This window comes from Panthera uncia, chromosome D1, assembly GCF_023721935.1.
Source record: "Panthera uncia isolate 11264 chromosome D1, Puncia_PCG_1.0, whole genome shotgun sequence".
Lineage (NCBI taxonomy): Eukaryota > Metazoa > Chordata > Mammalia > Carnivora > Felidae > Panthera > Panthera uncia.
Genome location: NC_064808.1, coordinates 24,525,922 through 24,542,241, shown reverse-complemented (window position 1 = coordinate 24,542,241; position 16,320 = coordinate 24,525,922). Strand labels below are relative to the sequence as shown.

The 16,320-nt window shown below is 45.1% G+C and overlaps 1 protein-coding gene across 2 annotated transcripts in view; it reads right to left on the bottom strand.

Annotated features, from left to right (window-relative positions):
• Nucleotides 1-15,125, bottom strand: part of PAMR1 (peptidase domain containing associated with muscle regeneration 1) — a 54,784-nt gene extending 39,659 nt beyond the window's left edge. Inside the window, exons 1-2 of one of the 2 annotated variants that reach the window (XM_049648226.1) lie at nucleotides 14,908-15,125; nucleotides 9,197-9,325 (exon numbers count right to left, since the gene is read on the bottom strand). In XM_049648226.1, the coding sequence (XP_049504183.1) occupies nucleotides 9,197-9,325; nucleotides 14,908-15,037 (259 nt within the window). In that variant the 5' untranslated portion in view covers nucleotides 15,038-15,125. The remainder of the gene's footprint in view (nucleotides 1-9,196; nucleotides 9,326-14,907) is intronic. The other variant, XM_049648232.1, reaches the window with a different exon arrangement.
• Between the last annotated feature and the right edge of the window lie 1,195 nt (nucleotides 15,126-16,320).

The following is a 16,320-nucleotide window of genomic DNA, read 5'->3' as shown; positions in this document are numbered from 1 at the left end:
TGTTAACTGAATGAATGCCTATACCAGATAAACTCAAACATCTCCCCGCCCAATCAAACCATTCTGAAAGCTCCTCATCTTTGTACCAAGCGGTCTGTCCACTTAGTTGAAACAACTGGCCAGCAAGAACAGTGTCTGCCACTTTGCTGTAGAAAGTCTGTCCTCCCCAAAGTCATCAGGATCTTTGCAAAAATAGTAGAGATTGAACTCTGCCAATCCAACTCAAAAGAGAGGATCTGGGCTTGGGTAGCACAGAGAACTTCAACTGCTGAATAAAAAAAAAAAAAAAAAAAGGATTTCTCTGTGCTTTAGTTTGGCTGATTTCTATTAAATATGTGTTTAAGTTCCCCAATCCTTTCTTCATTGTGACCAATCAACTGTTAATCCCCTCCAATGAATACAGTAGTGTGTGTGTGTGTGTGTGTGTGTGTGTGTGTAGAATGGTTTTCGGTTATGAAATTTCTTTTTAACACTTTCCAAATATATCCTGAAATTTCTCATCTCTTCTTTCCTGTGGAACCTTTAGTATATTTAAAGTTATTTTATTTCATTTATTTATTTGTTTTTATGTAAGCTCTACGCCCCACATGGGGCTTAAACTCATGACCCTGAGATCAAGAGTTGCATGCTTTACTACCAACTAAGCCCGCTGGGTGCCCCTATTAAACAGTGGTTTTTTTGATTTCTTAACTGAAAATTCCAGTATTTGATCATGCGTGATCTGTTTCTTTTGACTGATTTTTTTCTCTACACTGAAGGCTATATTCTCTTGCTTCTTCACAATAGAAAATACATATTTTTCTTTTGATTGGTAATATCCTTTCCTCCATTAGGCAGGGAAGATGAGGGGCTGATCATTTGGAACCAATCAGAAATTAAACTAGTATGAAGCAGGACGGGATATATGATTCTTCTAGAGGGATCTTGAAATTGAAGCACCAGAAACCTAAAAAAAGTCTGTCTTTGATTTTCAACACTCCCCCTGAACCTCCCCCCCTCAGCTTCCTCCACCTCCATAATTGCAAGACTGGGAAACTGTGAGCTTTTGAGACTTTGAAATCACCAAGTTTTTGAAGTTGCAAAACTCCAGCATCCCGAGATCTTCTGCTTTGCAGTCTTGCCCGAGACTCTGCTTGCTCGGCGCAATTTCATTTAAGAAAATACTTGAATTGCCTTTACTTTGGGGTCTCCTTTAGATACAAGTTCAGCAGGCTGGCCCACAGGTTCATCACAAGTCTGGCTAGCCGCCCCCCCACCCACCCACCTCTTTCACCTGCCCTGCCCTCAGCCTCATAGCTAGCCCTGGTCTAAGGTATCCTGGATGACCCACCTACCCAGGAAGAACTTATTCCTCTGGAGTTTAGATTCTTTTAGATTTTGCGTTCATGGATACTTGACAGCTTTAAAGAAAACTGTGGATTTTCTTTGGTTTATCAACTGATTTCTTGCTATCTGAGCAGGAAGGAAGGTCTTTTTCATGTCCTCCTACACCTTCGCCAGAAACTGAGCAATGATTGATGAGTTCTTTGACAATATAAAATCCTCTTCAGGGGCTCCTGGGTGGCTCAGTCGGTTAAGCGGCCGACTTCGGCTCAGGTCATGATCTCGCGGTCCGTGAGTTCGAGCCCCGCGTCGGGCTTTGTGCTGACAGCTCAGAGCCTGGAACCTATTTCAGATTCTGTGTCTCCCTCTCTCTGACCCACCCCCGTTCATGCTCTGTCTCTCTCTGTCTCAAAAATAAATAAACGTTAAAAAAAATTTTTTTTAATAAAATAAAATAAGATCCTCTTCAAAGGTTCAGACATGAATTCCCTGCAGTCACAGCTTTAGCAATATAAAATATGTTATATATAAATATATACAGTATATATATAAAAAATATATATAGTATATATATAATATATATATAATTTTCATATAATTTTATATGAGATGTAAAATACCACTTACCATATAATACTTGTTCTGGGAAGATTACCTCCTCATGCCTGGTACATATTTTCTTGTTCCTTAGGGAATTCTACTTTACTATTTTTGCTCTCTGGCCCTACATTCATTTCCTTCCCAAACAAAAGAAAAAAAAAAAAAAAGAAAAACAAGAGCTCTCTTGCTGTCTCTTGCTTAGAAATGATAAGAATGGCAACCACCATTTATTGAGCATTTACTATGAATCAGGCTCCATATTAAGGGATTTACAGATAGTGCTTCATTTAACCCTCCCTCACAAAAATCCACAAAGGGCCCACTATTATTATCCCATTTTGTAAATGAGGAAACAGATTTACAAAGATTGAGTAACTTTGCCCCAAGTCACAGAGGGAGGAGAGATTCAAATCCAGGTCCCACTAGTTCCAAGCCCAGTTGGTAACCACCACAGAATACAGTTCCCAGTTTGGATCCACATGGGCATCTTTCCTTTCCTGGAAGTTTCAGGACACATAAGTCCAAAACAAGATGAGGCAGTTTTCAGGGACTCCTCCCTGGTGATTCTATGGTTCCCTAGGAAGACAGCTCCATATATCAGTAGCACATAGATTTGTGAGCCTTCTTGCTCGCGCTCTCTCTCTCAAAATTTGCTCTTGATCTTTCCACATTATGGCTCAGGAACAAGGCTACACAAATCGTCCTCCTGTCTCATATTCTAGCCCATGTTTTTAGGCATGGCTCGTGGCCAGTTCCTCTGTTCTATCCAAAATATGGCTAAGAAGATAAAATGTATTAAGGGTCCATAATCTCTCCTCATAAATCCTCTCTCATCTGGGTTGACTTCCTAACCTTCCATCCCCTAGATTCTCCATAGCCTGAAAGTCTGGGTCACTGCAATGTGAGCTGAAGGTATGGCATCCTGGGTGGCTCTTCTGCCCTCTCATTGCCCATCTCATTCGGTGGCTAAAGAACTCAGCCTGAGGGCCATGTTAAATAAGCTCCACGCTGGGGCACCTGGGTGGCTCAGTCAGTTAAGCATCTGACTTTGGCTCAGGTCATGATCTCGTAGTTCATGAGTGCGAGCCCCGTGTAGGGCTCCGTGCTTCTGATTCTCCCTCTCTGTCCTTCCCCACTCACACTCTGACTCTCTCTCTCAAAAATAAATATTAAAAAAATTAAAACAAAATAAAAGTAAGTAAATTAAACAAACAAACAAATTCCACTCTGAAGTACAATGAAGTGGTTCCACTTAAGAAGTCAACTTTCCAGTTTATGAAGCCTTGGGAGGAAGCCTTAATGTTGACTTGAGATATCAGTGCCTTTTTAGCCACCGTCCAGCTCACAGTTCATAATAACCACTCCCTACAAAAGGAACCAGGATTCATGGAGAAATGGCTGGCGCCAGGACTTGGACATAAACAATCGAGGTGAACTTGAAACATCTGGTTGAGGGGCGGGCAGAAGGAAAGCAAGGAAGTGCCTAGAGAATAATGCTATAGAGTTGGCTTGAAAGGTCTTCACTGGTCAATTCTGGGACAGTTTGAGCATCAGAAAGAAAAATGATGATAACATTGCAAAATATGGAAAAAATTTAAATTCATGCGTTCATAGTGCTGTAAAAGAGAAAGTCAGATGCGAGAAAATGATCATTGGTGGATCCAGGTGAAGGGCATATGAACGTACTATTCTTTCAGCTCTCCGTGAATATAAAATTTTTCAAAATAAAAAGTTGGAGGAAGGAAGAAAGAATCAGCTCCTTTCTGAAGCCTGGAATACTCTGAGCTTACTAAACCAATCTTCCTTTAGGCAAGAGGATGTGAAGAAAGTCCTCTCCTGGGCTCACTGACCTCAGGCCCTTCTCCTATGAACTTGGTTAATATAATCTGTCAATTGTTATGACTGAATCAATCACCTAACGGGTTTTAAGACTGTCATACTGATTATTAAGAATATTGTCAAGGACAGTGAGCAAATAAAGGTGCTATAGCATCTGCTCAATACTGAATGCTCTATAATTCAAATATAAAATATTCTGATCCTTTGTGGCATTTGCCCGTCTCTTCTCCTTCCAAGGTTCTATATGGCACTCAGGAAAAAAAGCCAGGGCTCCACAGATCTTACTCAGCAGGAAGCCCTCCTTCTGAATTAAACAGCCTGAAAGGATCACTTGGGTGCCATCTACTGGGTAAATGCTTGCATTGCTCCAGCCAGGAACAGGGCACCAAGCGTTCAGCTCCTTTATACAGGCAGGCAGCATAGTGCCCAGCTGTAGACAAGCGCTCAGCAAACAGCGCAATGAATTACTTCCTCCTTTGAATTCCCTTCACATTTATTTTCTGCCAGTATGAGGTGCAGGTGATAAGAACCTAGTCTTCTCACAGTCAAGCCCTGTTCCCGTAAGTTGGATTGTAAACTCATTGAGGGCTCATTGTTCTCCCTGGTGACCGACCCATAAGAAATGCTTCATAAATGCTTATGACTGTGATCAAACAACATACAATGTGCGAAAAGAGGCTTTCAGAACAAGCATAATGAAATTGAACAAGCATAACCGAACCAACACAGAATGAGATAGGAATCTGGCCATTATTCTGTTTGTTTCATAGCGCTGACCACATTCCAATTTTTTTTTTTTTTTTTGGTCTCTCCTCTCTATATTGCAAGATCCAAAATTACAGGGACCATATCTGTCTTGCCATTGTATGTCCAGGACCTAGGAGCATCTATTTAAGAAATATTTTTAGGGGGCACCTGGGTGGCTCAGTCAGTTGAGTGTCTGACTTCGGCTCAGGTCATGATCTCATGGCTCGTGGGTCTGAGCCCTGCGTCAGGCTCTGTGCTGAATGCTTGCTCAGAGCCTGGGGCCTGCTTCGGATTCTGTGTCTCCTCTCTCTGCCCCTCCCCTGCTCACGCTCTGTCTTGCTCTTTCAAAAATAAATAAATGTTAAAAAAAAATTTTTTTTAAAGAAATATTTTGGGGGGTGCCTGGGTGGCTCAGTCGGTTGAGCGTCCAACTTCGACTCAACTTATGATCTCGGGTTTTGTGAGTTCAAGCCCTGCGTTGGGCTCTGGGCTGACAGCTCAGAGCCTGGAGCCTGCTTCCGATTCCATGTCTCCCTCTCTCTCTGTCCCTTCTCTGCTCTGCTCTGCTCACGCTCTCACTCTCTCTCTCTCTCTCTCTCTCAAAAATAAATAAACATTAAAAAGAAATCTTTTTTGAATGGATGGGTAGATTAACGAATGATGCTCTCCGCTCTCTTTCCTAGGGTTCGTGACCAGTTGCCCTGTTATCTGCTATCCTCAAGAAACCCTTGATCCTACACATGGGCACTCTCACTATCCAACCAGTCAGATTCCATATACAGCCAACTTTTATACTGAGGCTAAAGCCAAGACTCGACCAATAGGTGTTATTTGGAAAGGCTCACGCACAGGATTTCTTTGGGCAACTGCTCTCCTTCTGTCTTGTTACTACTTGCTTTAGCACTCTCCTGTATCCAAATATTCTTCTCTTTCCCTGTCCTGTCCCTAAACAACTCACTTATTTATACGGAGGGACTGGAGAACCATTTAGGAAATAATTGTACCCCCTCCTCCTTGGGATGGTATACACTTCCCTACTTGACTGATCGGGGGCTTGGCCGTGTGACTTTTTTGGGGAAGTTAGTGGATGTGATGGGAGCAGAGGCCTTAAACGTGCCTGTGTGTTTGGCGCGGCCTCTAGTGTTTTTGCAACCCACCCTGAGCAGAGTACGTCCCAAGTAGCTGCTGCTCCTTTGGGGCTGAGCCCTGAAGCCGGAGCGCAACCCAGGCCAACCCCGCTGAAATCAGTTGAACCTCAGCCATCCCACAGACGCATGACAAAGGAAAATAAACATTTGTGCTTTTGAGATGGTTTGTTACACACACACACACACACACACACAAATGACTAATATACATGAACACCTTATCACCACTACTCATGGAAGCTTCCACTTGGAAATTCTGCTCTATGATCACAGTACCCCTCCCTCCTACACGTTCCACTACTCTATTGCCACTGCACCTGCTTTTCCACCTCACTGACACCTCTGGTCACTGCCCTTTCTCCAGCCTCTTTCCGGTTTCATGTGGTCTCCAACCTCTACCATCATGTCTTAGCCAACTCGTGGACCCGCCAGATGACTGGTTTTATTCCCCTCTGCTGCCCTGCTGCCCGAGCACTGCCCAACCGTGTGGACTGTACCACCTACACAGGGGATCCAGCTATAGCGGGGTCCTTAGTCTGCTTGGACAAGCTTTACTTTGCCACGAGCTGGTGCCTTTCCTTAGTCCTCCTGCCGCTGTCCCAAACCTTCGGTCCTGCCCAGTCACAGACTCACGTGCACTCTGCTGTCGGCAGGATTTCACTTCCCACTTCTCAGCGGAAACAGAGCTGTCCGATGGGGCCTTGCCAGCAGAGGTAGGATGGCACTGTGCTTAAGGATGAGGGGTCTAGGGGCACTTGGGGGGCTCAGTCGGTTAAGCGTCCAACTCTTGATTTCAGCTCAGGTCATGATCTCACGTTTTGAGAGATCGAGCCCGGCATCAGGCTGTAAGCTGACAGTGCAGAGCCTGCTTGGGATTATCTCTCTCTCTGTCTCTGTCTCTCTCTCTGTCCCTCCCCCACTCGTGCTCAATCTCTCTCTCTCTCTTTCTCTCTCTAAAATAAATAAACTTAAAAAAGAAAAGAAAGAAAAAGGGGCCTAGGGGCACCTGCGTGGCTCAGTCAGTTAAGCATCCGACTTCGGGTCAGGTCATGATCTCTTAGTTCAAGGGTTCAAGCCCCACAACGGGCTCTGTGCTGACAGCTCAGAGCCTGGAGCCTGCTTCAGATCCTGTGTCTCCCTCCCTCTGCCCCTCTCCTACTCACGCTCTGTCTCTTTCTCTCTCTCAAAAATAAATAAACATTAAAAAAATTAAAATAAAAAAAAAGAACAAGGGGTCTAGAATCACACAGACCTAGGCACCTTCCTGTTTTACCCACAGGTGAACAAAGGCATAGCTCAACCATTACCTCCCCTGTCCCTGACTCCCTGGGATTAATTGTTCTTTTATCTATGTTCTCAGAGCACTTAGCCATACCTAGTTCACAGATTTTTCTTGGCTTCCCATTGCTCTTACGATAACATCTAAACTCTTGGGGCACCTGGGCGACTCAGTCAGTTGAGCATCCAACTCTTGATTCACCTCCGGTCATGATTCCAAGATGGTGGGATTAAGTACCATGTCAAGCTCCACACTGAGTGTGGAGGCTGCTTAAGATTCTCTCTCTCTCCCTCTGCTCCTTTCCCCCACTTGGGTGTACTGTCTAAAATAAAATCAAGTTAAAGGGGTGCCTGGGTGGCTCAGTCAGTTGAGCGACCCACTTCAGCTCAGGCCATGATCTCACAGCTCGTGAGCTCGAGCCCCGCGTCAGGCTCTGTGATGATGGCTCGGGGCCTGGAGCCTGCTTCAGATTCTGTGTCTCCCTCTCTCTCTGCCCCTAACCCACTTGCATCCTGTCTCTGCCTCTCTCACAAATAAATACACATTAAAAAAGTTTTTAAATAAAATAAATAAAATGAAATAAAATTAAAAATAAAAATAAAATAAAATAATAAAATAAAATAAAATAAAATAAAATAAAATAAAATATAAAAACATCTAAACTCTTTACCTACTTTCCCTGCCTCTAAGGTCGTATGTGAGCCGACTCTGGCAGATGGCTCCACCCCATCTCATACCACTTCTCTGTTCACTCACAAAGAAAAAGAGCAACTTCCCATATCCAAAGGGGAGAAAACCCCACAGTTATCTCATTACCCCAAAGGTCAATGTGAAATCTAAGCATGTACATTATATCTCTTCTTTCTTGAACTTTTATTGAGGGCGACTGGGTGGCTCAGTCGGTTGAGTGTCCAACTCCGGCTTAGGTCATGATCTCACGGTTTGTGAGTTCGAGCCCCGAGTCGGGCTCTGTCCTGACAGCTCAGAGCCTGGAACCTGCTTCAGATTCTGTGTCTCCCTCTCTCTTTGCCCCTCCCCTGCTCATGCTCTCTCTCTCTCTCTCTCTCAAAATAAATTAAAAAAAATTTAAAAATAAATACATAAAATAAATTTATCTGTATTCTGGATAATTTAACATCCAGGTTCATCCGAAAATCCTAATACACCAATTCTTCTCCAGATAGAGCGGAGTCCCTCAGCTGCAGACCACACAGCAAATCCTTTGCCTTAGACTCTCGAAACTCATGGCATTTTGCTGCAGGTAGGGTCAGGCAAAAAAATCAACAATACTCTATACTCATCTCTGCAAACTGGGACTATCATTCATAAGAGTAAATTCGCTCGGACTGTCAACTCATCCTGTTTCTGACTCAAATAGGGAGCATGTCGGGGCGCCCGGGTGGCTCAGTCGGTTGGGCGTCCGACTTCAGTTCAGGTCATGATCTTGCAGTTTGTGAGTTGAGCCCCTGACAGCTCAGAGCCTGGAGCCTGCTTCAGATTCTGTGTCTCCCTCTCTCTCTGCCCCTCCCCCACTCACACTCTGGTTCCCTCTCTCTCAAAAATAAACATCTAAAAACAAAACACAAATAGGGAGCATGTAACAGAGGCTTAACAAGATAACAGTCTGTGGCTCCAGACTCTCAGAGGGACAGTCACTGTCAGGGCACTGCGGAGGGGAGTTTTAAACTGAGAGGTTAGATTTCCACTCCGTTTTCAAGGGCTTATTGAAACTCAGAGGGGAACCCTAATAAAGATTAAGTAATTCTTAGAGACGAAGTCAAACCCAGAAAGAATCCCTTTCCTGGGAGAGGCGGCATGCCGACAATTTGGTGTGGGTGCCAGGAATTTAACTCAGGATTCAAGAAATTCACCAATAGAACTTGATATTTAAAATGCACTACAGAACTCAGCATGGTTGAAGCCTCATTCACCGGTTGCTGACCATGGCTAACACACAACTGCTTCTGTGTTAACAGAAACGAGGCGTGCTGGGTGCAGAATGTCTTGGCTTCATTTAAGAGAAAGGAGAAGATTTAAGAGCAGATATAAACCCCTGGTCGCCAGTTCTAAACAGATGTCCACCATCCACACCCAGCAGATGGAAACACGCCTTTGTTTTTTTTTGTTATAGTCTTACCTAGAAAGCCCTCTGGCCGCAGCTTTCCAGAACTCAGATTCCAACAGACAAACCTTAGTGTGTTGCAAGCTGCCACGTGAACACAGCATGCACAGGGAGGGGGCCGCATCGGGGTCTACTCACGCATGCAGTCTCCTCCGTACCAGCCCGCCCGGCACTCTGCGCAGTAGATGCCCTTCACGTAGAAGTCGTCCAGCGTGCCCCCCCACGAGCCGTTCCGGCAGGCCTTGCAGTTTTCAAAGATGGTACAGCCTGGAAAATTCCCCAGCAGAAGGATGTTAGATTAGGCACTTATGGGTTCTGGGGCGCCTGGGTGGCTCAGGTCACGATCTCACAGTTCGTGAGTTCGAGCCCCGCGTCGGGCTCTGCGCCGACAGCTCAGAGCCTGGAGTCCGCTTCAGATTCTGTGCCTCCCTCTCTCTCTGCCCCTCCCCCGCTTGCACTCTGTCTCCCTCTCTCTCTCTCAAAAATGAATAAATGTTTAAAAAATTAAAAAAAAAAAAAAAGCACTTACGGTCTCTAATGGACAGCAGGAGAGAGACATCGTAACTTCTCAGGGCCCCATCTCAAATGAAGGCCTCTGGGCCTAGAAAGGTGCCTGAGCCCTTGGGAAAAGATACTCATTCCTAGGAAAATGCCAGAGTCACCAGAATCCACAGCGAGGAGTCCAAGGGGGTGGGGGTGGTCTGAACCATCTTCCGAGTTAGTGGCTGACGTTTTGAAGTAACATAAACCTACTTCTAGTAAAAGCTAGAATCTATCTATCAATGTAGCATATTTATTTCTCTTTCTAAAAGTATTATGTCCATATTGTGGAATATTTAGAAAATTCAGACAGGCAAAGAGAATTAAATTAAAGACACCTAACGGTCCATCACCCAGGAACAACGGTTGGTAACACACCCTCTCTGTGTATATACAAAAACACATTTTCTTAAAATTAAGCTTGTGCCATAGACTGTACATTCTGTTTTTGTAACTTACCTTTTCAGTTAATAATAGATAGTATCTTCCTGTTCTGTTAAATAGTCTTCTATACCATATACTTCCATAACCCAAGTATGCCGGGGAAACAACCTTAACGCCTAATAAGGGGCTCACCCCAGAACGTGTCGCACTGCCCCCACCAGCAGGCCACAGCAGAAGGTTGAGCAGTTCCCAGTTAAGGGTCATTTTTAAAACACAGTCTCCTGAGGGGAGGGGGGCAGTGATGAAAGATAGAGATAATTCGATCCCACTTATCAAAATGGAGAGCTAAGTTCTCCAGCTGTGCTTCCCTGAGCAAACTGCTGAAGCTCTCCGTGCCCTCATGTTATCATCTGTAAAACAGGGGGTAAAAACTGTACCAGCCCCTAAGGGTTATTTTAAAAATTAAATGAACACATACATATAAAGGACTCGGCACATAGTACCTACCCCCCAAATATGAACTATAATTCTTACTCTGCACTCATACCTGCACGTGGCTTCTCCTACCCCTGCACATAACCTGCTCAATGTGTAACTGCTTGTCTGTTTGCCTACGACAGGCTGACGTCAGGAACTGCATCTTGTTCAACAATATATTCCCAGCACTTAATGTGATAGCTGGAACATAGCAAGTGTTCAATAAGTACTATTTGAATGAATGAATAAGTGGACGCGATGGACGGATGGACGGAGGGATGGGTGGGTGGATGGAGAGATGAACTGCTAATCCAGGTTTCTCAACCATTTGAGACGACCAGCGTTTCCTTGAGCTGATAGCACACCTCTGTGATCTGGGCTGAAACTGGGTTTTCATCCGCCCATAGTGTGCACTTGCAGTCCTCTCTTTGCACACCACCCTGATGCGGCTTCCCTGTCCTACTGCTTCCTCCCACCAGAGAAGAAGAGCTGCTGATATGATTCATCAAATCCCAGTGGGTCATGTGGCCCACAACCGGGTCCCAGGGGAGTCACCGTGCTTTCCAAAGGCCATCTTCACCCATGTGGCACTTTCCCCGCATTGGTTCCCTATCCACTCTGCCACTGAGGAGGCAAACGGACTCCGAGTCTGCCCCTAACTACCCCGCCAACTCTCTCTCTGGGCACAGTAACTTCAAGGCCTTTGGGTGCAAGCCACAAAAAACAGCCAGGTGATCAAGATGAGCAAGGCTATGACGCAAAGACACTAAGTAGCTCACAGCATTGCCAGAAAAGCCAGAGGACTGAGTTCAGAGCTACCTAGCCTCAAGCCACACGAAAATACACGGCACACTCGATCCAGGGAGGGCCCGAGTGCTGCGGGACACCGTGGGACATCACTACTGACATCCCCACCACCATGTGCCTGGGTGTGGACCTGCCTGTAACCACTGCCACCAGAGGAGATGGTTGTCTACCATAATGAGGAAAAGAATAGAGATTCTAAAACTGTGCTGCGATCCCATCTCTCACCTTTGAGACTGGCAAAAATCCACAACGATTTGTGTCGCAAGGCTTTGGGAAAACAGCACCCTCATACCCGGCTGCTGAGAATGCCAAGTGCACGGGGGACGATACAAAGGCCGGCAACATGACATAGGCACCTCTCTTTGACTCAGCAACCTCTCTTCCAGGAACCTACCCCAAAGAACACTGCAAAATACTAAGTGATGTATGTCTAAGGCTCTTCGCTGTAGTATTATTTATAATAGCAAAAGGCTGGAAACAACCCAAATACTCGTAAACTATAGGAGTCCACACAATGCAGTTACATGCAACTGTAAAAAGAAATGGAAAAAAAATGGCTTTATCCATCCGATCAGTCAGTGATCTCCAGCATATATTGTTAAGAGGAAAACAAAAAGCAAGGTAGTTAGCGGTGTTTATCGTAGGCTGTCTTTTGTGCCAGGGGAAAGATATATAAATGTATATACGAATGTGTATATTGTTGTCAAATACAGAACACAGATGGAAACAAAAAAACCTGCCTATATATCAAGTACGTGGTGTAACACCACAGACGAAAGAACGGCTATATTTAGGGGGATGTAGCCTAAGGTCAATAAAAACTGTAATAATCAGTGGCCTTGTTAGTATTAACGGTGTTACCGCAAAAAAAAAAAAATAGTGCTATTGCTATTTTGTACAATGATATTATGCTATAAGATAAAGCAATAAATGATTAGGTAAATACCATTAGGAAACAGTGTCTTCACCATGACAGAAAAGACACGCAAATATAAAATTAGCAAAGTTAATTAAACCACCTCGGAATATTACATTTGAACTTGACTACCAGCATAAACTCCTTTTTTCTCTGTTTAAAAATACGTATTTCCTAGCCCCATCCACTTTAAATAAATAAATGATAGCCTTGTACAGCAAGGACAGTCCAGGAACAAGGAACATGTTTGGAGCCCAGATTATGGCATCAGCCCAGAATTCCTTGGAGGAATGGCTGATTCCAGATCTGGGGCAGAAAATACACAAGAAGAGTCTGAAATCAAGTAAGATCTCAAACACTAGAGTGGTCATGTCGAAGAACACAGATGGACACGGAGGGGGGCCCCCCAGTGTCCTGAGATAGGGGGATGTATGCATGAAAATGAATCATGACTGAAATGGATTAAACCACATAAGTAAAAGCACCTAAATTCATAATTTCACACTGACACACACCATGCACACGGTTCTTTGATCACCAGTAGGAACTGCTAGGGCATCAACTCACTATTCTGAACATGAGAAAAAGAAAACAAGCCTTTATGTAACCTGCCCTTTCAGGAACAACCAGCTGGTCACCGCTTAGGTCCAAAGATCATTCCTAGCATTCCTCAAGGGGGCGACACCGGGTGCCTCTTGTGTGACATAACAGGAAGAGGTTGGTACGGCTGAGACAGGTGTTGACTGCCGTCTGTACAATGTAGCAGGAAGCACAAAGCACCACTTATGAAGTTCTCTTACTTATCATAAAATCAAAGCCCCGCCCTCACCCCAACAGTGACCACCAGGCTTTTGGAAATACTGAAAATCGTTCAAAGACTGATACCACTACCAAGGATCCCGGGTTGAGAGACCCTGGTTTCGTTCTCAAAATTTCCTTAGAAAATCTGGAAGCATTACTCAAGTATTTCCCTCCAAACCACACTAACCATCAGAAAATTGGGGCAGTTGGTTTCTTTTCTAGATCAAATGGACAAAGGCTATACCGAGGTCACTCGAATTTCCAAACTCAGCATTGCTCTCTTCTAAGAAGGAAGACAGTTTAGAAATATCACTTGTTTACTTGAGCCCCATTTTCTTTCCACTTCTATAGCTTCCCACAAAAGAAACTTCCTGGTAGTTACGTGCGTCATTCTGGGTGTTTGTCAAAGAGGGGGAAAAGCAGAAACGAGAGAAATTCCCCAAACGCACTTTTGACATCCTTTCAGTCTTCAGCCCGAGGAAAGCATGTTGGAAACTCTCTACATCTTCCTTTTGATCTGGCCTACGAGGGAAAAGGTAAGATGCCCCTGGGAAAAGCCAGACGCGCCAGGGAGCAGACAGGAAAACGCCTAGAAATTGTTCGGTGGCTTGCTAATCACATTGGAAACATCTTCAGTCTGAGGCTCAGGGTGTTCACGGGCCTCTGGGCAGACAGGCACTGCAGTGAAAAACGACAATCACTGTCCCCTCAGTGGTGGAGATACGGTGGCTCGGAAGAAGGCAAAGAAAAGTACACGGTGGCCTGGGAAGGTCCCGTCTCACCTTCAGATGCTCTTATATTACTGGGACCCCCTCCTAAATGTCCAGCTCAGAGCCAGAGCATCATCCTTGACTTCTGCTTTTCCCTTCCCTTCCCCATCCAGCCAATCCCAAACTGTTGGCAATTGCACTGCCTTGCATTGCTCTGAAATCCCGCCACCTCTCTCCATCTGCAAGGCTTCGGCATTCATTAAGGTCTCCGTTACACATCCCCCCCCCCCCCCCCCCCCCCCCCCACCGCCTCCTGGCCTGCCCTTCCTCTAATCCTTCTCCATACCTCAGCCAAAGAGAAAATCGTGTTTCACGTCTTTACTCAAAGGTCTCCAATGTTGCTAAAATTTCTTCAGGATATAGCCTAAAGTCAAAGCACAACGTGCAAAGCCTATGGGGGTTGGACCCTCAGATAGCTCTCTTAGAATCTTTTCTCTTTGTCTGTTTATCACTCTTCATGTTTCTCATCTCTCTCTCTCTCTCTCTCTCTCTCTCACACACACACACACACACACACACACACACACACACATACAGCTTCCTTTGGCCAGACCAGGAACATGCAATTCCCAAACCCCATGCTTTCTCTTGCCACAGGGACTTAGCACATGCTCTCGGCTACAGCTTGAGCTCTCTACCACACCCCCTCCACCCCATTCAGTTTTGCCGCTTCCACCTTCGGCACACCTATCACCTCCTCCAGTAAGCTCCACCGCCACCCTCCGTCGCCATCCCCGCTCCCATGGCACCTGGTGCTTCTCTATCACAGCACTCCCCACGCTGTGTACTGTAGCTGCCTGTTTACTCGTCCATTGCCCCCGCCAGGCTACAAGCTCTGGGAATGCAGGGAATATGTCTTTTTTAAAAAAAAATCATTGTATTCCCAGTATCTGCTATGGTCCATAGGAGCTGCCGAGTCTTTCATTAAATGACCGAAAAAGTGGATGAATTCACAGCTTTCCCATGTTAACGGTGAAGAGGGTTCTAATTCCCCCACTTCCCTGGCCTGAAGTTAGAACAGGGCAGAATCATGCCACTTTTCACGTCGCGGCATCACAGCCTCCTGGTATCTGTCGGCCAGGATGTTAAGCCTCTTCCCATTCACGACCTCAGGAAAGCCGAAGGCAGCCTGAGGTCTCGCATTCCATGCTCACCTGGGTGAATGAGGCAGGAGTCGCACTCATTCTCCTCGTTCCTGCAGCAAGGGATGGTGTAGCCCACTACCTCCTTCTTTCCAGGGCAGACGCATTCGATCTGATCGTATTCACAGCACTCCCGACACATGATATTCCACTCGGCTCCCGGGCAGGCCTCATTAATGACCGTGTACTCTGAAATGGAAACCAGCAGCTGAGCACAGGGGTAAGACCCATGAGGGCTCTACTGGGATGATGCAACCTTGCCCTATAAAGGTATCATCCAAAATAAATAAATAAATAAATAAATAAATAAATAAATAAAATAAATAAAGGCATCATCCTGGGGCGCCTGGGTGGCTCAGTCGGTTGAGCGTCCGACTTCGGCTCAGGTCACGATCTCACGATCCGGGAGTTCGAGCCCCGCGTCGGGCTCTGGGCTGATGGCTCAGAGCCTGGAGCCTGTTTCCGATTCTGTGTCTCCCTCTCTCTCTGCCCCTCCCCCGTTCATGCTCTGTCTCTCTCTGTCTCAAAAATAAATAAATGTTAAAAAAAATTAAAATAAATAAATAAATAAAATAAATGCATCATCCTGCCTGAATAATAGAGAAGGCCGTGGGGATTCTTCCTAGGCCAGTGTCTCCAAAGTGGGGTGGCCTGACCTGAAGGGTGTTCAAAACCATCCACCGGGGCACAGATGAAATTGTGTTAGAAGTATTATTCATTTTTATTTCTTGAAAAAAAAAAAAGCTAAGAACTGATGTTTTATCAATATATAATCTGTGCGAATACACAAAAATAATATAAACAAGTATACATTTCTTGAGTGTCTATGCTCATTTCTATTTTTGCTGGGGTGCATCCGGCTACTGCTTACAGCTACATAGGTTGTACACTGCACAACTCCAGGAGGAACCACTCAACTGAACACCTGTATAGCATAGCCCAGACATTTGGGCCATCAAAAAAGTTTGGAGACTACTCTCTAGACGAGGCCATTCAAGTTCAAGGCTAATTGCCAAGCAGAGACCATGTCATTTCCTCCAAACTTGGCTCCTCGATTTTGCAGCATGCCATTTTTATCGTATCTTCAAAGCTAACACCAACAAAAAAGACAAAAAGTATCTTAATTAGTATGTCTGGGAGAATTTCAATGTTTTACCAGGGTGAACTCATTGGCAAAACTTCATTCAGTCCCCAAATACAACTGAGCGTTCTTTCCCATGAGAGAGAGAGAGAGAGAGAGAGAGAGAGAGAGAGAGAGAAGTATTTCTGGGTAGAACTTCTGTCTTTCTTTCTTTTTTAAAACATACCTTAAGTAAATGAAAAAGAAAAACCATCTGGTAAAATCTATAAGAGGACTCGGTTGGAGGCTGCCCAGAGGAACCCAGCCTAAAAAACAGACTGAGTTTTGATTGGCTCTTTTTTCTC